At 35.3% G+C, this 25,310-nt stretch overlaps 1 protein-coding gene across 1 annotated transcript; it reads right to left on the reverse strand.

The window, feature by feature from the left end:
• Positions 1-481: 481 nt before the first annotated feature.
• On the reverse strand, positions 482-799 carry LOC148788669 (uncharacterized). Its single transcript, XM_088878084.1, has one exon. It carries the CDS (start codon positions 797-799, stop codon positions 482-484), a length of 318 nt encoding a protein of 105 aa, XP_088734210.1.
• Positions 800-25,310: the final 24,511 nt, after the last annotated feature.

Genomic DNA, 25,310 nt, shown 5'->3' on the forward strand with positions numbered 1-25,310 from the left:
CCACTGTCTATGATCCAAGAGAAATTATCTAAAGAAGTGCAGTTATTATAAGAGAGAAGATTACCTGCAAAGTTTTCTTAATCTGCAAAATTTGAAAAACCCTCATTGAGCTCCTTCGCTTGTAAAGCTTTCTTCAGCTCTTTTCAGATTATTTCAGACAGCCTGTTCTAATCCATGATTGCCTGACTGTTCCTCTCTATCATTCCAATCTGTATATTGAAAGCTTTGTTCCTTGATTGTCTGTTGTTTCTTTTCCTTTGTTCTATTAATTCTTTATACTAGTCTGGGAATCCCGTTATCTCAAAGCAGTTCCTTTATGTGACCACTTTTCTTGTAGTGTTCACAATATCCCCTTTTATACCCGGTTCCTTTTCTTTTGTTTATGCTTTGTTTTCATGGTTCTTGAGATTGAGCAGTCATTAGTTCTTCTCTGTCAAAGCCATGAACCCCAGAGCCTGTCTTTGTTTTTCTACACTAAGGATCATAGAATATCCTTTGCCAAAGATGGTAAAGGGTCCAATAGAAGAATTTGGTTGTGTACATGGTCATAAGCCTCATTAAGACCCATCAAGAACTGCATCAAATGAGTGGATGAAGTCTTTTCTACCATTTTCTTTGCAGCACCACAAGAACAACAAGGAAGAGGATCCAAAGTTGCAAGTTCATCCCATAATTTCTTCAACTTAGTGAAGTAAACAACAACAGATTGATTACCTTGTGTAATAGAAGCTATCTCCCTTTGGATTTGATTGAGCAATGGTCCATTGCATTCTCCAAATCTGGCTTCAAGTCGAGCCATAATTCCATTGCAGAGGTTGTATATAAGAAAGCTTCCACAATATCTTTCAATATTGAATTTAGGATCCAGTAGATTACCATATAATTGGTTTTCTGCCACTGTTCAATCTCATTTTTGTCTTCTGTTGGTTTCTGACATGTGCCATCTATGAAGCCTACTTTCTGTTTGGCTCCAAGCGTGAAGTTGATAGATCTGACCTAAGAAAGGTAATTGTTACCATTCAAGGGAACAGATACTAGACTCATTACAGGGTGGCCTCCATCTTGGAGTTTCAGAATCTCCATTATCTGTTGTGTTTCTGAATCTTCTGTCTTGATATCGTGAAAACAATGAGAGGAGAATGGATCTTTTACTGCTCTGGTACCATGTCAAAACCAGGCGCAGTAAAGCATTGCGTGTATTTGTAAAAAACGGAAGAGGAAATTTCAGAGAATTGACTCTATTTTCTTTGAATTTAACAGAGTTGAGTACAGGTATATATAGAACAGAGATGAAGCAGTTTTGAGAGATAACAGACCAAACTAACTTTCAAGACATAAAAGAAGCCAACGGACTAATAAAAGCGTGTTAAGAACACGCTTTTATAAGTATACAAATAAAAAATAAAAGCAAATGGCTATTGTTCACTGTGTTCTTCAGCCTCATATTTCTGCAACTCTTTTGCTTCATTGGACAGATCCAAGTGGCTGGAATAATGTTTTACAAAGCATAATATTGTCGCTTATACTACTACTAGGAACAAAGGCAGCCTGGCAAGGGCTGATTAATTTATCCAACACCCTATTCAACTTTTGAACAATAATTTTTACAATCACTTTATACGGCACGTTACAAGATGATATAGGACGAAAATCCATGACCAGCTTAGGGGAGTGTACCTTGGGTATAAGTGCTAGCAGCGTGGTGTTGATTTGCTTAAGCATCTTACCCGTAGCAAAGAAATTCAATATTGCTTCCGTAACTTCAGTACCCACAATTAGCAAAGTAGCTTTGTAAATGCCTGAAGAAAACCTATCAGGTCCTGGTGCTTTGTCCTCAACAATATTGAACACAACCTATTTCACCTCAATTTCGGTCACCGATTGGAGGAGCATGAGAGTCTCCTCCTCATTGACCACATGCCTCGCCCATGGCCTCACGTATCGGATATCTATCACCTGCATCCATCTATCTCCACTTAATAGAGCCTGTTAAAAGGAGACTATAATAGTACGAGGTTGGGAATCGCTCTAGCCAATCATCGTTAATGAGCATACGGTCCAACCTCTTCCATAAGCTACGCGAGCTGGAGCTACGGTTATACCACGTGAACCACTCACCCTGAAGCAGGAGCAATCCCATATCCTGAATACACGCATTAAACTTCTCCATGACGACCCTTATACCGCCAGAAATACCACAAACCTCACTGAGGTCATGTATAACATTAAAATCAGCCCCTATCAGCCATGGATCATCCACATACTGACCCCCAAGCATCTCCAAAGATCTCCATAGCCCTCGACGCTTAGCAATATCATTAGCGCCATAAATAACAGTAATAATCACATTCACATGTGTTGCTCTAACTGTCACACGACAATATATATATAGGTCACCTAATGCAATCACATAAACATCAAGTATGTCATCATCCCATGCAACCCATATTAGATTAACAACAGTCATAAAATCAACACACCATTTCCATTGAGGTACAATAAAAGATTGTATGCGATCAATATTAGTAATCAGAACACGCATTTTAAGAAGATCTATAAAGTTTACCTAAACTCAGCTACTAAGTCATTAAGTGCCAGTCGATGGTCCCTTTTGTTCAGGCCCCTCACGTTCCACACCGCAGCATTCAACATGGGTCACCAGTGGGGGGGCTGCTTGTATTAAAACCTCCGGTAATATCATATGCATCATCAAGGAGATTAAGTGCATCAAAAGTATTAAAGATGACTACATCCTTACCTTTACTCCCTCCTTCATTGTCTCCTCGTGCATTAGTTGCACCTTGAGGCTCAGATACGATAGGCTGCTGAGTAATGTTTCCACGTGGGGATAGGTCCATATCTTCCTCCCCAAGCATATCCGGTATGGCTATGGGCTGCTGAACTTGTGCCTTCTACACATAAATATTTACCGGTGGTTTTGGCACTTTCATGGATGGGCACTCCTTCGTGGCATGTCGTAGGCTCATACAAGTGGTGCATTTCGAGGGCAGCCACACATATTTCAAATCAACCTTACATGCAATTTCCCTTCCTTCCACTCGGTTGGCGTCATAATGACCAAGTGCTTCGGAAGTTTGGTATTAATATCAAGCATAACACATACACGAGTGAAATCTAGTCTCGTCCATGCTTGAGTGATCGCGTCCGATAAAGAGGTCGTTCGATGCCACTTGCCACCATACTCAAGCCATTGTTTGTCCATAATTCGATTGGCAAGTGTCTAAGTTTAACCCAAACTGGAACTTGGGTATGTTTCAACTTACGTAGTACTTTGCCCGGCTCCCACTTCTGCAACACGATGCCGTCCTTGGAACAACCACGGTCCGCCCTCTATCTCTTCTTCCATAGCCACAGTGGCTCCCGTAAAAAACCCGTTGGCTGTGCCTGTGACCTCCATTAGCATTGGCCAAATTGATTTAACATAGTCCTTTAAGTGGTTAAAATACGGCCGTTTTTCAAAGAAATACCCCACTGTTGTCATGTTCCATCGACGGGAACCCTCACGAATAGTGTCCAATGTGGGTCGTACGATAATTTCACCATTTCGCATCATATGAGGCACATAAGTCAATATGAATTATGAAAAACATTGGCCATTTTATCATCATAATTCATGAAATTGCAGCATGGTTGAAGCGGTACATTACCGACAAAAATTCCAGTGAGCGATGTCGTCGGAATGTACCCATGAGAAGCAGTTTTTCCTGATTCTGCAGTGTCGGCAGCTCCATGAACCAACAACAGTTGACTGAGAAGCAGTTTTTCTAGATTCTACATTATCAAAGGCATCGGATTCATAACATCATCGCCACATTTCTCCATCCATCATCGTTGCAGCTCCTTCAATGATGCGACTGATTCAGCATCGCCCTTATCAATCCTCGTCGACGCCCCTTCTATATGTGAAATTGCTATCTCGTTGGAGCCATGGGTGCCATCCTCCACGTCCCAACTGTTTATAGTGTTCCCGCCGACCAGCAGATCCCTATCTTCGTCAGCAACAACCGCCGATTCTCCCTCATCATCATCGGACGACACTTCTCCATGTCTACAATGCGTGTGAGTGTGTGTTTTGGAAGGTGTGGGAGTGTGTGTGAGATGACAGAATTTTGGGACAGGACATCTGATTTTGAGAGATATTAGAGGTTGCTTTAATTTCTTCTTTTTTCTTATTAAGTTTTACTTTAATGGTATCGACAATAAGTAAATCATGAAAGAAACAATTCTGATGAAAAAATAGAGGACCTTGCACTTATATTGCACAATTAATTTGAATTTAGAAAAGAAAAAGATTCTATCTTCTAGCATATTTGCCACACAGAAAAGGAATTGCACAAGACAATCAAACTTGAAATGTAAAAACTACCAAAAACTAGTATGACCGTCTTATATATATTCTTCTTTTCTTGCATCATAGATAGCCACATGAGAGTTTGAACGAAAGAAAGATGGAGCCGAAAGACATCCAACTTGGGTTGAGGATAGTGTTCCCGACAACTGGAGAAGTCTATCCTAATATAGAAAGCAAATATCCATTATCAATCAAAGAACAACTAGAGTGGAGATGGACTATCGAGATGTCACTCAATATAACTGCATGTATTTCTTAGTTAAGTATATGCAAAATATATATTAATTAATACAACTACACGCGTATGTTAGTTAAGTTGACACATATTATAAAAGATACATTGATAAACATGAAAATATTTCCTAGACTTAATAGTATGAAAATTCTTTTATGTTGGACTTCTTTAATTTTTTATGGTATTATAGTTCACAATAGAGTAGCCAACCGTTTGCTTTCATGTAACGAGTTATATATTTTGGCACAAAGTTATTATCATTTATGATCTTATCTTAGCGACACCGTAGCATATAATACACTGCTGCTCTAGCTTCGGAAAAAAATTTGACTTATGTGTTAATTTCTAATTAAAGAACGAAAGGATTTTATCAATGTAAAGTTTTCCCAAATTTGGTATTTTTTATCTAATTATTAACTAAAGTAGAAATTTAAATTTGTCATATGTATGTTGCTTTTGGATTTTTCCAATATATGATGACTCAAAACTATTCGTTTTAGTGCAAAGTTCACAAAAGATGGAAGATTTACTTATTTCATAAAAATAAAAGTAAAAAATACATCATCTGTTTAATTTCTCCATATATTTTTCTTATGCGAATATTGTCAATAGCTCATACCTATATATGAATTAAGTAGAAAAAATTACAATTTTTAGTCCTATAACTTATTGGGATGGCACTTTAGTCATGTAACATAAAATAGGTTTGTACTTTTTGCGCCACAACACAGGGTGTTGGAAATTTTGATTTTGCACGAAATTGATTTATAAGAATAAAATTGTAACTTAAATGGGTCATGTGCAAATTACGTACAATTTTAGATCAAATTAGCAGAAAAAAACTAAAATTGGTAAAGTATATGACGAAATTAAAAAAAATCAATTCGTACAAAACCAAAAATATCAACTCCTAAATTGAAACTAAAATTATAATTTTCTCAATTAATTATGTGCATCCGTACAAAGCAAAAATTGCATGCCTGTACTGAAGATTACGTATATAACGAAAGAGCATACTACCAATCTATGAATGTACGAACATATTAGTGATTCATATACTACTAATAATTAATACATTTGGCCATTTCTATATGAAACTAAATGAAGCTGAAATTGTTAAGGGAAAATAATTGAAAACTATATTTTACTTTAAATAAATTTAATTCGATTACTAATATATAAATAAAAACACATAAAACTTAAAACATTAAAGTGTACGCGTAGGGCTCCCGCCCACATGCCCACCCGCTTGGAAGGTGCCAGCTATGTTTGCTATTTTTTTCTATTTTTTAGAAATTTTCGTTTTTCTGTAATTTTCCTTGAGAGCCCCACTTGGCCACTCCATCTACACACGGAAGGAGTGTGGCTACTCATTGACCATGTAAAGGCCTAGCCAAGGTCTTAGACTTGTTTTATTGGACTGGGCTCAATTGAATTAAAATTAAATCAATCTATATGGACTTTCTTTTAATCAAATTTAGTTAAAAATCCAACATTAAACTCCATGTCTTTTATTTAAATTGAAAGATCCAAGCCCTCTATCTCTATCAATTTATAAATTAGACCAAGCTCAATAAAAATAAATCTAATTAATTTTAAGGACTAACTTAAAATTTCAATTAATCCAAGTAATTAAATTTCAAATCATCCATCCAATGGACTGGTCTAAATAATTTATCCAATTATTTATTCCCTCCAAGAATATTTTAATTCAATTAAATTAATTCAACTCTTCTGGAGTTAATTTCAAATTAATTCCATCCCATTCCAGTGGTAAGTGTGTGGCACTTTAGATGCACCCTCCGCTAGACTTGGTTGTAATTCCAACACAGTTAATTAAATTTAATTTCCCATAACCAATAGCCCGTTACCATGGGCTGTCGTCTAGCAACAATTCGTGGTACTAAAAACTTGGTGAATCAATTCAGGCAACCGAATTCATACTAGTAAGGTCCTTCCATCGACCCTCATCCAACCTTAGTCTAAGGCATAGAATTGAAAGTTGGTTCCTATTCTAGACTAGGTATCTATACTCGATAACTCGAGACCTATCGTTTACCCTACTAATTATCATAGGGAAACCTATCCCACTTCTCCGGTGATTATGGCTGCAGATTCTCAGAGAAACGTGTCTTAAAACATATAAAAGATACTACTGTCGTGATACTAACAGTGGACGGATTCTCTCTTGGAATGCATTATCCACACCACACGTTCTGACTGTAATAGATGAGGTTTATAATGACCGTATCTCGTGACACAAACATTTCTTGCCAAATCCAAGCTAAAACCATCATATGCATGTGACTGTCATGATTCTTCAAGTCTAAGGAGTAATCTCATACTATCGAAACAGGAAATCCCAGTCATATCAATCAAGCTTTAAAATGCTTTCATATGACAATTTCTGCAAGTTAATTCAGGCAGTCGACTACTTTACCAACCCATTAAGTATTACACAGACGACCTAAGTCTCCTGCCAACAAAATACGGCTGCAACACATAATCCAAGCCTCTATAGGACACTCAATGCCCTGAAGCAAGGTCCTCAACTTGAAACTTCTCAGAGCAATCCACAGAAATTGATTTCATGGTTGCCAACCAATGCGCAACCCAACTTCTTGGACTTAACCATTTGGTGTATGGGTTTTGTTGTCCAGTTAGGAAAAATATTAACATGATAATAAATACAACAAAGAATCATTCCATAGATTGAATATTACTTTTATTCATATCTTAAATATTATATTACATCAAAATTGGATTACAAAAGCCGAACAATTGACTTTTTGATCACCTATTTTAACATTAAGACGATTATCAATGGCCTTAAGAACAATATTATAAACTACATTACACAGACTGATAGGTCTAAACTTGGTGACAATTTCCTAGTTAGTATACTTAGGTAGAAGAACAATAGTAGTGGCATTCAAATGGGGTTTAAGGACCCCATCTTTGAGAACTTGAAAACATTCCTAGACGTATCACACCCTACAATATTCCAAAACTTCTCAGAAAAAAAAAACCAAGAGACAGGTCATCGGGTCTCGGAGACTTGAGAGCATGCATGTGATTTAGAGCTACAACTTGTCTGAGGAGTAAGGATGGATGAGCTCGTTGTTCATGGTTGCTCTGACTGAGGGAAACACACATGCAAGGCAGTCGTCTATCACACTAGCATATGTTAGAATAGGTGACAGGAACTCCTATTAGATGGTTGTTTTATAATCAATTTAAGCAATATTTTTTCACTTACATTATTGAATCAAATGAATAAGAGTAAATATTTATTTCGCCTTGCTTTCATGTTCTTACTCCAGTATTTTACACACATTGCAACAAAGCCCACTCATCATTAATCAACCAATGAAGTGGGTTTTGCATTTGATGGCAACTAGGAAACCAACTTTCGAGGGTTGGATTGGAATGTACCATGTAAGAGCTCCGTTAATTTGCATCGAGGATTCTATTAGACTTGCACTAGATATTGCGTCCATATGATGTGTGTCTTGTTTCTTAGGCGATAGATGTGTGATGTCTATGCAACTTTAGTAGGTGGCTGACAAAAGTTGTCAAGACAATTGAACTGACTCGTAGGGAGTCGTCCTATGGATGTTCGTATAGCTTGGTTGGTATGACTTGAGCTCCTAAGCTTCGATAGTATGGAGTTTAGTTCTAAAATTTTACGATCCACGTAGTCTCATATGTGAGACGACTATATCTGGGGCTTAGTAAAAGATGATCGTATTTTGATGTGGTTATTATAGACCATGTCTAGTAATTAGAACTTGTATAAAGACTGGTGAGTTCAAAGATAGGATCTATCGTCGATCATGAGATGATAACAATCTCCCATGTGTTATGATGTGTGTGGTGCTATCAAGAGTTTGTGGCCATAATAGGTGATCAAATAGATAAATGATTTTCTATATTGATCAAGTGGAGAAACATAATCAAAATATTAAGTATAGATATCCAGTCCAAGATGAGAACGATGATCAATTCCATCCCCTAAACTAACACTGGAACAAGGCCAACGGAAGGACAATACACGTATAGCACTTGATAGCCTTAAGATTCACACAATTTTCACCTATAATGTAGTACCATGGACCGTTCATAGTGGCTGTCCCTGGCAACAGATGCCTTTTTCGGAATAACTGCTAATCCTAAATAATTAAATATGATTAAAGCATATTCCATGAATCCTTCTTCCTCGATGTATCTTGATGCCCATAAAACCTTGTATATCGTCATGTTCTAAACTACCATCTCCCCCAACTGAAGCATCAATGTGATGAGTTGTAGAAAAACTAGATCCAAACTTTGAGATCTTTCCTCAAAGGAGAAGGATACCCCCCCCCCCTCTTTCCCCTCGGATCAATCCCCACTCCAAAGTAGTTCAATTGCAGCTTAATCAAATTGTATCTCATAGCCTTTAACTTGGTTTCAGAGATAAAAACCAAGCCAAGGTTGTGAAGTTTAACCAGATCCTGAAGCGTACTGACTATCCAAGTGGACTCCAACTTCTGACAATTCTATGTTAAGAGTTTCATAGTTGCCTTGTAGCCTCATCTATATGACGTCAGAATCCTCATCTATCAATTGAATACGTTGTTTACTCAATCAAGGCCCCTCGGCTTCCCACTAAATCATACTAGAACCCCGGCTCCTTTCCCTGGACATCAAACCCAAAACATGTGGCCCCGCCCGATCCCTCTGTTGTCTAGACCTCATTGTCATAAACTGATGTGAGATGTTGACCAAACCACCATGCCCCACACCTATGCCTATCCACGGCCCCGAATGATCCTCTTCACCCACTAAGATACCGCGAAACGTGGAAGGGGCAAACTCCTCAAAACCCTCCTTATCATAAATATCCAAATTCACCCTGCCCCCCAACTTCAATAGAGCTCACCTGCAACGAAAAAAAAGGGATAAGCACCCTCTCGAATGTCACTTCTCAAAAACGCCCTTTCATCTTGTGACCTTTACAAAAATGACCTCAATGGCCTGGAGTGGTACTGTCCGACGACCGAGAACCTACCATAGTCGTTCTTTTACCAGCAAGGCTACCCTGGCACTCCAAGGAATTGCTGAGATGTGCTTGTCGAATTCTCTAAACACACCCTCACGCAGTGGCTGTATCAGAGTGTTGCTAGCACTTGAGCATTAGACCAAAGAGCCAGAGCCTGAGTTGATGCATATCTGTCAATAAAATAGAAAAATGTAAAGATCAATTTAAATAGGAGGCGACTCATGATTGATGTGGAATCTTAATTGAAAATTTTTCATATTTATTACAAGGGTTGATGTTACAACTTCATTCTCCAATTGGGGGCAATTTTTTTGCTTTTCTAGAGGAGGGATTTTAGAAATATTTAAAAAGAAATGGGAAAATATATATTCTACATTATTACATTAGATATTCAAGTGGTTACATACTTTGCAAGAAAACAAGACTATGTGAAATAACAATTTAAGGAGGAGATAAGTCATGACTCAATGGCATCTTATGCAATTATTTATATTTATTACAAGGAAATATTAATTTCTTTTTATAATTGGTTGCAATCTATTTCTTTTATTTAATAGGGGAAAGAACAATTTAAATAAGAGGTGAATAATGATTGTGTCATCTTGTTCGAAAAACTATTTACATTTGTGACAAGGGATAGTATTAATCCCATTTTATAATCTATGGGAATTTTTCTCCCTTTCTTGGAAGGGGGTGGATTTTAGGAAAAGGAGATTGAGAACAAATGTATAAGACACTATTACTCTAAATATTTGTACAGATGCATATCTTTCAAGAAAATTGAAAAATTGAAATAATTGTTAAGTAGGATGTGAGTCATGCTTGATGCAGCAAGTTGTTAAGAAATTCTTCACATTTATTATTCAGGATTATACTGTAATTTCAGAATTTGGTGGTGCCAATTTGATTTTGTTTTTTTTTTTTTTGCTTTTTTCCAGTTGGTTTGCATGTTGGGTGTTGAATTTGTTGTTGTCAATGAAAAATGATGGGATGGGCAAAAGAGAATCATTTAATTAACTGCAACTCGATGTGTTTGAACCTTTACATTGTTCCTATCCAATGTACTTACTAGAATTCAGTAACAATGACTCAAAAAATTATCCAAAAATAGAGATGTACTAAATACTTGCATTTTTTATAATGGCAATATAAATTCATAGTAAGATTTCATTTGATCATTCTAATTAATGTATTTTTATTTCTGATTTTGTATGCAAATATGGAAATGAAAAATTAACAATAGAATGACAATTAGAAAATCAAATTAAATATATTCATTTCAAATTGACTAAGTTAATGACTATAGTTTTTCCTTTTTTTAAGATTATTATAACACACAATTTGTTCTATCCACAAAAAATATATCAAATAGCCATTAAACAATTATGATAATTATTCATGTCTATCTCCTCGAGAGTGATAATATTTTTATTTGTAATGGCCCAATTTACTTTGATTTCTTTCATGAACCATGTTTATATAGTAAAGTTGGATAATACATTGCATCAAGTATGTCTTTTTCCCATTTAGGAAAAAGTATCATTTTAGTCCGTTAAGTATAACTAATTTTAATTTTAGTCCGATAACTATACCCATATTTGTTTAGGTCCAGTAACTTATGAAATTGCTTACTTTTAGTCATCTGGTAGATTTTCAGATAATTTTACCTCTATGCCACTTTTAAAAGGCAGTTTTAGTCCATATGCACTCACTTCAAAGTTTTTTGTTAATGCTCGCCTAGAATGGTATCAGAGGTACTTATTGAAGAAATATATGATTATATTTTGATATTATTTATCCACTAACGGAGGAGACTCTTTGAGAGAAAAATGGGACCAAACGAAAGTTCGAGCTATTCTAAAAATAGGGAATATTTCCAGATTCTGGAAATACTAAGAAGAGAATTTCTCATGGAAATTCTTGACAAGTGTAATAATGGTCCCACGACGATTGACCCAAAACTTCTCACGCCGGAAGAAGAACAAGAATGGCTGAGAATTTTTGACCTTCGACAAGCACTACCAGGGAATGCATTTGAGACGTTTACACTCCACTGAAGTCCATGTTAGAATTCTAGCCAGGAGAAGCGGAACGAGTAAATTCCTTCATAATTTTAGTTCTAGAAATTATGACTGATTGGAAAGAACTCAAGTCGAATACATCAAAGATCTCCCAGGATATGAGGGAGATATAAAAGACAGTTCAAGACTGTGGACATAGGTTAATCCATATACCTATGAAAATAGAATCTTTGAGCCAAAAAGTAGACGAGGTCCTTAAAATCTTTCCCGATCTGCACAAGGGCCTTACAGATCTAAGGGCAGAATTTCCAGATCTGAAAAAAAATAAAAGGGAGAACCCTGAGACATAAAGATCTAGACAGGAGCTAATTAGGGACGCCCTTGGAACAGTACCTCTTCTACACTAGAAGGGGAAGGCCATGGAGATTCCAAAACCGATGTCCAAAGAAGATTTCATTACCGCATCTATCAAATCTATAAAATAATGGAGGTAACAAGAGCGGATCTATCAAATTTACAAGAATTGGCAGAATCCTTTTCCTAACTCGAGATTGTGGATTTAGTCAATATCCAAACAAATAAAATAACTCCAGCACTACCACCGTCGGAGGGAAGGACATGTTCTAATGATCCTCCACAGGATCAACTGATGAGAGAAAGCGCGGATTTCTACACTAATGCCACTCTAACGTTTGTGGGAACCAGGCTAAAAGAGAATCTAGGAGAAATAAAAAAAAGTGCCTGAAAATACACCTTGGGCGAGGACCATGCTCCAACCCTTACATCCATATGGCCCTATAATAAACCTGGATATTATCGATTTCTGAAATACCGAGAAATTGATAGAGGAATGGGTTGCTGCCATCAAGATAGCAACAACTACCCTAGAGCTCGACAAAGAAAACTTCATAAAACTTGTGAGTTGAGCTTGGAGGGATCTTTGAAGATCGGATGGGATAATACCCCAGAAGATACCAAAGCCAACATCCTCGCTGGAGATTCGGAAGGCGCGATCGTAGACCGGCTAGGAAGGCTTATCAAGTTAAATTTCATCAGAGATGGATACTTCGAAGGAAATAGAGCAGAAAAGGATAGAGAATATGCACAAGATCTATTCAGCCTTTAATTAAGAAGTCTTCGCGCAGTAGATGAATATGTTTATTGGTTCCGCAAGTATTTCCTCTAGAGTGGAGTAGCAACAGAAGTAGTAGCTCCAATGTTCTACGGAAAAATATACAGTCCATGGAGGGAAATGTTGATCCAGTCATACAAAGTTCCTGAAGGACATTTAGATTCAGTGGTGCGAAGAATGTCTTTTCTTAAAGACAAACTGAAAGATTGGTGTTATTAAGCATCCATCCAGAAGAACATGAAAAGAATGAGAGGTAAAATCAAACGAACTTCTCTCTATTGTAATAACAATGATTTTTCGGCTATTATAGGAGAATCAAGCGAGCAGAGGAAAAGGAGGAAGCAAAATACTGACTCCTACCCCAAGAGTTCCAAAAGAACCTTTTCTCAACGGACATCATGGTGGTCCAAGTTCAAAGCTAGAACATATAAATCTGGACAGAGAACATGACCAACAAGGGTTTCATCCCAAGGATCTAGACGAACAAATGCAAGATCCACTAGAAGAACCCCTACAAGAAGAACTTTTAGACGAGCCCATACCCGAGCTAATGAAAATTTCAAAGAATGCAATTGCTGGACTTGCGGAGCAAAAGGACATATATTCCCCGATTGCCCTCAGAAACGTGGTGAATTGAGAAAATTTGAAGCCATGGATGATATTCTAGATACAGTTTACTATGGTGATTTGGTACCCATCAACCAATTCGAACATCTTCCTTCAGATGAAAGCGTCTATGAGGAGGAAATAGAGAATGATTCAGATGGATCTTCAACCAAGTCAGAGTAATTACAACGTGGGAGATAAGCTTCAAACTTTCGAAAGCCTATCAAGGTTCTATTTTAGAATAACAGTGTCAAATAAAACCATGGAAAGAATCATGCAATAAGATTCCAACCTCAGCCCATACGAAGGGTTTAGGATTGGAGGAATTGGGAAAGTCTTCAACCAGATAGGACTGAACCAAAGGAAACATCACATAATCTACAAAGTAAGTTCAGGTTAGTTTGCTATTCCTATGGAACTTACAGGTAATGTGATGGAAATGCAACTAATTCCTAAAGAAGAAATTCTTGAAGAATTAAATAAGCTTAGAGAAGAAGTAGCTATTACTATGAAATGGATCCACATAGGAACTATTAAGTAAGAAATTGATTCAGAAATACATTTATCCATGATGGATAGAAGAATCAATAACTTGAGAGATGGTTGTCTTGGAATAATGATAGGAAATTTGTATGCAGGAAAACTGATGTTTGACATTCATCCTAGGATTGCATACAACCTAGCAGACCAAGATTTTAGTAGAGTCTTAACCCTTCATCAAGATTTCAAAAGAAAAGATCTAATGAAAGATGATAATAGACCATATTCTATATCTTATAAAATAACGTATGCCCTTTTCAATACGCATTATTCAGAATTGTTTCTTAGGAAAGAGTATATTGAGATTCTTAGAATTTTCAAAGAATTCGTCAAGGTAATGACACCAGATCCTATTAGGATACCTAGAATAGGTGGTGTGGATATTGTTATAAAAGGTCACCCAGTTTTAGATCGAACACTTAGCTCTCGGACCAAGTTTAGTAGTCGGATGTCCTTTTCGGAAGATAGGATTATAGGCTACAAAGAAAAGGAAAAAGAGTTATTAAAAGCTTTAACTCCTCAAGAGATTAGGGTAGATAACGTAAAACTTAGATGCCCTCAATGATGGAAAGAAATACAAGTTATATTTGATATTACTAAGAAAGAAAATCTTTTCCCTTGTGATGACTTATACCATTTGTAGCACTCTGTTGGAAAATATGAGGGCATTCTAAAAATAGCAGGCCATGAAATTTTAGTTGCAGGTGTTACAGGACGAGAAAACGAGAGTATGACTTTAGGGTTAAGTTTCCTCTAAGATCATAAACCATGGGGAAGAAAATGTAATGGAATGGAATTTAGTCTTGATGGTGTTACCACAAAAATTTGAATGACGAGTCGCTTTTCTATATACATATCTATTGGTATGTTGTATGATCAATATAAGATAGAGTATTTTACAGCTTATATTGATTCAGGATCAAGAATTTGCACGGCAAAACCTAGAGTTTTCCCTAAGGAAGCAAGGGAAACCTTACCTGTTATTGCAGAAAGGGATTTCTTGCAAAAAATCCTGATACTCAATAAGGGAATACGAGAAGCCAAGATCATGATTGGAGGAGCATTTAGATCACCCTGGTTTAGGGTAAAAACACCTCCTTTTTATTTTCATGATACAGGTGCCGATATGTTGCTAGGTAACAATTTCATTCAAACATTTCAAAGATATATGCAGGATAATCAAAGGAATCTGTTAATCTTTACTACTAACTGTGGTAGTGAGATACATGTGTTGCGAAGAGAAAAGGGATTCAATAGGATAATACCAATAAATTTTCGCAACAAACGTGGTGATTTTGATGCCAGATTAACTCATCCAAAAATGCAGGATAAGAGGAAATTTGGTGAGGTCCTTTTGCCTTTCAGGCAGCAGGGACTCATAGAAAGGGATAGCTTCTATAAGGAATCCGAGAAGGAAACTCTAAACCTTGATGAAGTACTACTGGAAATGAAATCGTTAGACATCAGCGAAGATAGCAGGCTTTCTCTTGAGTATGTCAAGAGGCTCATCCAGAGGAACTTCAGTGAAAATCCTTTGGCTTGGTGGGATAGGAACAAGATCGAAGCTACTTTGAAGGTCAAAGATGAATGCAAATACGAGTATGTTCGATTATGAACATGGAGGACAAGAAGCATATGCAGATGATAATCAAAGAGCATATCAGTCTTGGACTCATTGAACCTGGAGTCTCTATCTATAGCAGCCCTGGATTTCTGGTAAGAAACCATAGTGAGATTAAGAGAGGCAAACCCAGGTTGGTTATTAACTATCAAGGAATAAACAAAATATCATAATTTGATGGTTATTACATTCCTAATAGAGAAAACTTAATTGATTGCATCAAAAGAGCAAAAGTGTTTTTTAAATTCGATGGCAAATCTTATTTTATCAGATTACGATGGAGAGTGAATCAAAGAAATTTACTGCATTCTCCACGCCACAGGGCCAATATATTTGGAATGTGCTTCCAATGGGTTTAGCTAATGCACCCCAGATATTTCAAAGAAAAATAGATAATTTTTTTAAGGATTATTTCGAATTCATGTTTGTCTATATCAACGACATACTAATTGGATCTAATAATACGAAAGAATATATTAAACGTCTATAGATATTTTCTGTTGCATGCCACAAAGACGGTGTAGTACTTTTTGAAAAGAAAGCTACTATTGCTGTCAGCAAAATTGAATTTCTAGGTATTCTTATTGATGAAACTGGGATTGAGTAGGACAATATTGTGGAGAAAATCCGAAATTTTCCAGACGTACTCAAAGACAAGAAGCATTTGAAGAGCTTCTTGGGAGTTGTCAATTTTACAGGTATCTTTATTAAGGATCTTGCAAGATACAGAAAGGATTTCCGACCACTCTTGAAAGAAACTGAAAGTTCAAAGTCGAAATGGGAAGAAATCCACACAAAATGGGTTCGAGAGCTAAAACAGGTTTGCAGTACCTGCCAAAGCTTGCTACACCACAAGATGAGGATGAACTGGTAGTCTATACAGACGCCAATGAATACAGATAGGCAGCAGTGCTCATGAAGAAGACAACTATAGGGGAAGAACCTTGTAGATACACAGGAGGGTTGTTCTCAAAACAACAAGCCAAAGTTTGGCATATTAACGAGAAAGAATTCTTTGCGGTTTGGAAGGCTTTTTAAGAAATGGCCTTTATTTTTACTTCCTAAAGAATTTACTTTAAAAGTTGATAATACTATTGTTCAGGCTTTCTTAAAAAATAAATTAGAATTGAAACTAGAGAAAGCTTGTATTATCAGATGGCAAGCTGAATGCCAATATTTTGCTATAATATTTTTGTTATAAAATCTCCTGAAAATGTTCTTGCAGTTTTCCTAACGAGAGATGGAGGCATCTGAGGCAAACTCCATCATGTTGAGACTCAGGCACCTCCAAGAAAACCTCGAGGAGCTTGTAGAAAGTTCAGACATCTAGCGGTTAATGCCCAAGTTGCCAGACAAATCCAAAGAGCTGAACTAGACACTGTCTAGGTCGCAATAAGGAGTACCTTATTAGCATCCACTTCGCTGTGGAACAACTTACAACAACCAATTCGGAAAGCGTTACCTTCGGGGATGACTCACGAGTTGAGGGAGCATGACCCAAAATATGCCTTTAGAATACAGGCTCTAGACCTGTATCGTCAGATTCATGTTCCAATCGCACAAGGCCATCATCAGACTCTAGTGAAAAGGCAATAATTGAATCGCAGGAAGTGCAAACTCCTGTAAGTTCATGTCAACCCAGCACTTCTGCGGTTAAAGATGGGAGATTAGTTTGAGGCCAATGACAGGCACCTCTAAGGCTAATGCTAACGAATTGATATCTTCTTATGCTTAGCAGGATTATCAACGTATGTGGAAAAAATTAATTTCCGTCAAAGGAGTGAACCCAGGCAAGACCATTATCGAAACGTCCGAAAAATATAACAGAGTCTGGATGTTAGAGGGGTCTAAACAAAAGGATGTTCGAGAATTATATGATTTTGGAGCTCTTGCTTTAGTTCATACTATGTCACCGATTTTTCCAAAAATCTCTAAACTTTCGGAGTGAATTAGTGGGGCGGTCTTTGATTCATGGCAAAACAACCCCACTTAAAGAGAGGCGACGTTCTGCAGATAAAATTCATTTCGGTAGCTCCATAAACTGCAGGAAAGTGGTCTCATCCAACATTCCATTTCATGAAGCTGCAGAGGCCAGATATGGTAGCTTTCAACAAGATCAAAGTTGCCTCAGGAGAAGCTCCCTTGGTATCGGCCATTAGTGAAGACAGTATCTCTACCAGGAGAGCTTGGGGATTATGGGTCTATCTCGCAGAGATGGACAAAGTCAAGTATCCATTCAAGATTTTCTCAAATAAAGTGAATGAATCGTTCCTGTTAAACTCCATGATAGACAAAAGCACTGAGTTCACAGAAAGCTTATTTGAAAAGAAGAGGATCTTAATTTGGGAAAATGAGCTGCCGGTGACCGAAGCAACGAGGATGAAGACGTGTAACATGTTGCATGTTGGACAATGATATAATCATTTATGCCCTTGCTGTGAGAAACAAGAGAAGCCCCTATTTGGGATAAAAATTCGGGTCACGAATAAACCCGAACCAGACCAGGACAAGGGAAAGAGAAAATTTTTTACAAAAAGAAGTAAAAATTAAAAAATGTAAAAAAGCAAGGTTAAGATTGTCGGTAGAAAACGACAAAGGCCAACAGTCAGAAAATCAAAAAAGAAAGCTGGAAATCATGTGACTGACAAATCATTATGACCAAAGCTGGAAATCACGAGGCGATGACGAATGCAATGACGTCATCACAAAACAAGTTTGGAGTCTGAATTTGAAGTCAGCGAATGCCAGTAAATAAAGATGAAATGAAGCAGAAGGGGGATCATCAGAAAACTTCTCCTACTGTTCAAAGCATTAGACCTCTAAGTCTTTCTCAATCTTCTGTAATATTCTAATTTTCAGTTTATGGGGGTTTCCCCAACAAGTCAAGTCCTCAAAAGGAGGAATAAAACCTATGTAATATTCTCTATATTTCTTCGATAAAAGTTAGGCTTCTGTTCAACCTGTTTGTCCAAAATTCTATTAATTCCCTATATTGGATTCCTTTTACTCCCTAAGGTAGGAAACGAAATAGGGCTATGCTGTTTTGTTACCAAGGGAGTCAGGTTCCGACGAACCATCTGCTGCGGTAGTGTGGTTGGAGGAGGTCCGTAAAATCGAGGGCTTGGAATACCTGAAAACAGAGCGGTTAAAGCAAGATACGAAGTTATGGGGTCTTAATTTATTTTGGAAGTATATTGGGCCATTTTTAGAGCATTAAAATGGACTACTAGGCTTTATTACTAAACAAGGGCAAAATGGCCATAAAATTGGCTGAAGGACCGAATCTAAGCAAAAAAAAAAGATACAGGACTAAAACTTGTATTGTCAAAGTTAAAGGACCAAAACGATTTTAGGACATAAATAGAGGACCATTCGAATCTTTCTCCCCCTACATCTTTTATGCATCTTTTCTTAGCAATAGTTAGGACTTTACGAGTTTGGTGGTATTGCAGAACGGTGTGAAAGTCGAGACTGTGGCGTTATCACAATCTCAAGTATGTAAAATCGCAATTTTATTGAAAAAGAAATATTTAGTCAAATTATTTTGCCGCGTGAGAAAAAAAGCGAGAAAAATGTATGAGACACTATTACCCTAAATATTTGAACAGATGCATACCTATCAAGAAAATAAAGAAACGTAAACAACCGTTAAGTAGGATGTGAGCATGCTTGATGTAGCATCTTGTTTAAAAAATCTTCACATTTATTATTCGAGATTATATTGTAATTTTCTTATTTGGTGGTGCCAATTTGTTTGTTTTTTTTTGTTTTTTCCAGTTGGTTTGTAGGTTCGGTGAAAAAAGATGGGATGGGTACATGAGAATCATTTCATTAACTGTTGTTCGATGTGTCAGAACATTTTCATTATTCCCTATCCATTGTACTTACTAGAACTCATTAACAATGATTCGACAAATTGGCCAAACATAGAGAATTTGTATAAAGTACTTGCATTTCTTATAATGGAAATATAAATTCATCACAAGATTGCATTTGATAATTCTAATTAATGCATTTCCATTTCTGATTGGGTATGCAAATATGGAAAAGGAAAATTGAAAGTGGAATGACAATTAGAAAATCAAATTAAATATGTTGATTTCAAATTGACTAAATTAATGACTATAGTTTCTTTTTTTAAGATTATTAAAACACACATTTTTTTTCTATCCACAAAAAAAAAGAAATTAAATACACATTAATGAATTGTGATTATTATTCATACCTATCTCCTCGACAGTGATGATATTTTTACTTGAAATGGTCCAATTTACTTTAATTATTTTTGTGAACCACGTATATAGATAAAGATATTCGTTCATCAGTCGTAACTAAGACCACACACAATATTTAGAGAGTTCGATTGTGGTTTGACATTTATAATAATACAGATGCGATAGTAAACATGGAGAATATATCGCATCAGATGTGTCTTTTTCCACCGACTTCTTTGATACATGTTTTTATGGCAGTAATTAGGATTTTATGTGTAGCACCCCCTTTGCTATAAGGGCTATATCTACCCTAAACGTCATACTTATAGTAACCCCTGTGTTTATATATATACATATGCACATAATCATCTAATCAATTTGCATACGTAATCCCAACGTCATAATAGGTATTATCAACCCACAACATCATATATATACATATCAAACACCACTAATAATTTCCATGCTTACGTTCCCTCTATACAACAAAATATGATTGGTACTCTAACTGACAACGAGGAGAAAACTGCATACTGGCCCGACCTGTCTGAGTATAACGCGTAGACCTAGTTTTCAACTGTCAAACACCTCAAAGTCTACTCCTGAAATAAAACGTCAGCAGGGGGATGAGCCTGCCACTCAGTAAGCAAATAACCAGTCCTATCTATATATGTATACCACATATAACCTCATACAAGATAAATAGGCAAGATGCATAGAATATATAGTGAATTTGCTTCCACATAACCATCTTTATTACAGCACATAGTTATCACGCAATAAGACAATCAATTAAACTTCCTTTTTCCTAGTTTGCTTACCAGAAGGTGATATTGTGTTTTTTCCACCAACTCAATCTCACTGTTATATAAATTTAAGTGAATCCCCTTGACAGCCGGCTCATCAATCTCATTTCGCACATAGCATTTTCTTTTCGCACATAGCTGTTTCATTTCGCAAATAGCACTTTCTTTTCGCACATAGCACTTTTCATTTCGCACATAGCACTTTTCATTTCGCACATAGCACTTTTCATATCTCCTTATAGGCTTTTCAACACATCAAGGGGTATTCACACCACAATTATATTCAATTTCCACCACTCCCTCATTTCCACATATCACCATTCTTGTAAGCAACTAGTAACGTAAAATCATATATCATTACATTATCATTTTCAGACACCCACAACATAACATACAACAAACATGATATTTCAACGTGTCTTTGCATTCCACATACACAATATCGTCAATCAAATTAAATTATTCACCACTCATATATCTCCAGATAAACCAACGTCAACATGAACCACAAATTCATATAACAGTAAAACCACGAATACAGAAAGCATATATAGATAATACTAATTATTTACTTACCTCGACCTTACAACGCTTTTATCTATCCAATAGGTGGTGGTTCGGTCCTTTCACTTTACCCCCATATCCTATTATGAGTTATTGAACCACATATAGTTAATATATCGAGAATATCGTAATTCTTTTAAATATAATATTAAAATATCATTCGTACAATTTCTAATAATTCTTTAATATTCCATTTCTATCGAAGTACAAATCGTCGTTTTTCCTCTTTATTAACATACCATTTATTAAATATAATTCTCGGAATATTTCTATGAATTTTTTATCTATTTCTCGCTATTATACTCTTTAATTGAACAATAATATATATAATTGTGTATTTGGTTAACAATTCCGATGAAATTGTATAAATTGGCTATAGCAATATTTAAATCTAATAAATTTAATAATCTAATTGACCAATGATATCATTTTTATATCCAATTTGATATTTAATTTGACACTATTTTAAATAGCTAAACTCGTAAAATACTCCGATTAAATAGTGCATCACTTAGTATAAACAACATTTAGTAAATGGACTAATTAAATAATATAATTATATAAATTAATAAAATTATAATTATAATTTCATGCCTCCGTTTTCTCGTTTGGCCGAAGGAAGAAATTGCAATTTAGAATGTGTGTTGTGTGTGTAATTGTGCATGTGTGTGTGAATGTATGTGTACAATCAACAAATTGAAAGAAAAGAAAGAGAGAGTGACGCGGTGGGGTGGTGGCCCCCACCTCCCACTCTCAACTCTCTCTCTCCTGCTATATGTATATATATATATATACATATTATTTTTATATAAAATATTATTATTTTATTTATTTAATTAAACTTTTCTCAAAATGCCATTTACGTCCTTCCTAATTTTCTTAATTAATAGAAATTGTCCCAAAATATTATAACGAACTCCAATTTAATTCACTCAAGTGTTATTATATTCCAATTTTGGCCCATAATTTATTTACCAATTAACTAAGTTTCATAAAAATTTACCAATTGATCCTCCAATTATATATTATAATTTTTAGAGCGTCACATTATGAGTTTGGTGCTATTGAAGAATGGTGAGAAAGTCACGATAATGGCGTTATCATAATCTCAAGAATGTGATATCTCAATTTAATTTATTTAAATATAAACATTTAATAAAATTATTTTACCACTTGAGAAAAAGAGCATTTGTATTTGATATAAACAAATAAAAATAAAATAACAATATCTATAAAATAATAATCAATAACAAATCACGCTTCAACTAAACATATAAAAGATTTTTCCACACATCAAATTCAAGATTTTTCTTTTCTAATTTGAGAAGAATAAAATATATGATTTTATAATCTGTACAAAACTTAGGGGAGATTGTAATAGTTTTGGTAGAATGATAGGGTACCGTATGAATATTGGTGACTTTTATGCAAAACTTTTATTGTAATAAATTTCTCATAATCCTAGTCAAGATTTTATCTTTTCTTGACTCTTTTCCATTCCATATGAAAATTTTCAAAAATCTAAAAAGACCACGTTGGCCAAACTCTCCAGCATACATTCCATCATTCTCCCCCCAAATCCTCTCTCTATATTTTCTGCACACAGATAGCAAGCTCCATCAAATTAATTTTATTTCAGTGAAATTCGACACAAAATTTTACTTGCATTTTTCTCAATGCCTCTGGCGCCTTCTTCACTGAACCACAACAAGGTGCATATAGACCCCCTCCTCCATTGCCTTGCAATTGAGTTCTTTCTTGGTTTCCAAGCAAGACACAGTGGCCGTCCCATGTTTTCTTATTTTATGTTTGACTAATCGAGAATTGTAGAATCTTATTTTTGTTCGCTTGTTCAAGTTTTCTTTTTCCTTTCTCATTGGTAAGTTTCGCAATCAAGTGTTCAATTGATTTCATATGAAAAGGTTTTGATTTGTGAAGTTATTTTTTTTTATACTGGCAGGAAGAGAAAGTGATATTCTTTTTTCTGAAAGCTATGGAATTGGAACTGCCTGTATCCATAGAAGGTAACTTAATAAGAGACTACTAAAGAGTATTTCAAATGTTTTGCGTGTGCATGTATATTTGTGTGTGTCACCGCACCCATTTGATTTTTTTATTGGTTTCTTAATTTTGGCTATTCGTCTTTCAATGAGAACAAGAAAGTTCGAGAATGTGGGGTTTCTAGGTGCATCATTTTTTTTTTTGTGTAAATACATAGCTCACAATATCATTCACTCTTGTGGGAGTAGCTTTTTATTCTTCTTGTTAAGCATAGTTCTTAGTAATTTTAACCATTTAGCCTTCTACTATTTCTTGAATATCCCATAATGAATTACTATAACCCTTGTTATGAGATTATCATTTTTTGCCTCCTAACTTCTTCAAAAAAAAGAAAAAGGCAATTTTGGTTCTACGCCTCATTCTCCAAGATATTTTAACAGAAACACATGGCCATTAGTGCCTTACACTTTTAGTCCCTTGGTTAGGTGATTTTTTCTTTGGTTCCATAACTTAAAAAAAGTACCACTTTTGGTCTCATCCACCTAATGGGCACATGGCCTTTTTCATTAATTATCTATTGGAAATGTGTCGTTTACTATCCACATGGCCGAAAATTAAAGATAATTGATAGGAAAAGATAGTTAACGAATTTAATGCACTAGAGTACTTACAACATCTTTGGATATGGATAAAGCGCCAAAACCAAAATCATAATCCAACTAGTCGTTGACACTCTTAGAGGAGTCATACACTGGAAACACCTTATCTAATTGGTCGAATTTTCTATTCGTGCATCTTCTATTGCATTTTAGAAATACATTCCACGCGGAGTTTATTTGTAAAACAAAATAGTAGATGCAAAAAGGATTGCTAGGGATTACAATGGGGTGTGTCTGGTTGGGAATGATAAAACTCAGGACTCGCTCTTGTAAGAAAATCTTGGACGCGTACCTGAAACTGGATCTGCCCAGACTCGAACCCTCCACGTTGTTCCCTTGGACCTAGTTAATATTTTTATAATACTAAAATGGATACATTTTTAAAAAATAATGCAATCATAACATTATAAATATGTGACTATAATATTATTGAAAGGTTTAAACTTTTTTTTTAGTTTGTATGTGCATGTTATAAGCATTAAACTATTAAAAATTTTAGATATCTGGCACTTGTATAAACATTAAATCTAAAACTTATAAACTATTTTATATTATTATTTTAATTTATAAAAATATTAAATATATTTATTACATGTAAGTATAAATGAATTATGCATGTATTTTGTATATGTACAAATATATTTTATATAAGAATACATAAAACATAAATAAAGAAAAATGACAACGGGTTTAAGGTGGGTCCAGGTCCAAACAATAAGACGCAGACCAGTTTTGAAGCCCGTCTAACGTTTTGAAACCTGCCCCAACATGGGACGCTGTAGATCCAGGTCCAATATCTATTCATTGTCATTTCGAAGAATTGCAACAGAAAATCTAATTCGAGTTGGATAATACATAGCGATTGCCACCTTGTTCTCTCTATATTTTGTTTGGATAATTGTAGGGGTATGAGTTCACCACAATATTAAGGCCTGTAATCAAGCTCGGCTCGACATAACTTAAAAAGGAAAAACTAAGTTCAAGCTCAACTTATCTAATAAGAAAATCTAAATTTTTAATTGATAACATGAAATAATGAAAAAAAAAATGCTATCTTTCATAATATTTATTGAACATATTAATAAACAAAAGGATAATTTACCTTATATTTAATTATAATATATTTATATGTAACTTTTTTTTAATCAAAACGAGTAAGATAAATTCGAAAAGTATAATGGAAATTAATACAAAGTAAATGGATAATAATAATTTAGGTATTCTTGCTAACTGATTTACAAATGGTAAAGTGTTAAAACTTCTTAATTATGCTAGTAAGATGTATATGATAAATTACTTATAACTTAATTAGCAATGATGTGTGAGACACACATTAAATTATGTAAACATTTATACATAACATGGTAATCTGCATATTTAATTAATAAAGTTTAAACACATATAAAACAAATTTAGTAATATTTGGAGTTTGTTGTTATTATAAAGAAGATTATCTAAACAAGATTTTTTTTAAATTCTGAATTAAATGATATTA

The sequence above is a fragment of the Sesamum indicum genome, linkage group LG3, assembly GCF_026168435.1.
Source record: "Sesamum indicum cultivar Baizhima isolate 11 linkage group LG3, ASM2616843v1, whole genome shotgun sequence".
In the NCBI taxonomy this organism is placed as follows: Eukaryota; Viridiplantae; Streptophyta; class Magnoliopsida; order Lamiales; family Pedaliaceae; genus Sesamum; species Sesamum indicum.

Coding starts and splice junctions, on each gene's coding strand:
- LOC148788669 (XM_088878084.1), bottom strand. CDS start 799: ATGGCTCGACTTGAAGCCAGATTTGGAGAATGCAATGGACCATTGCTC.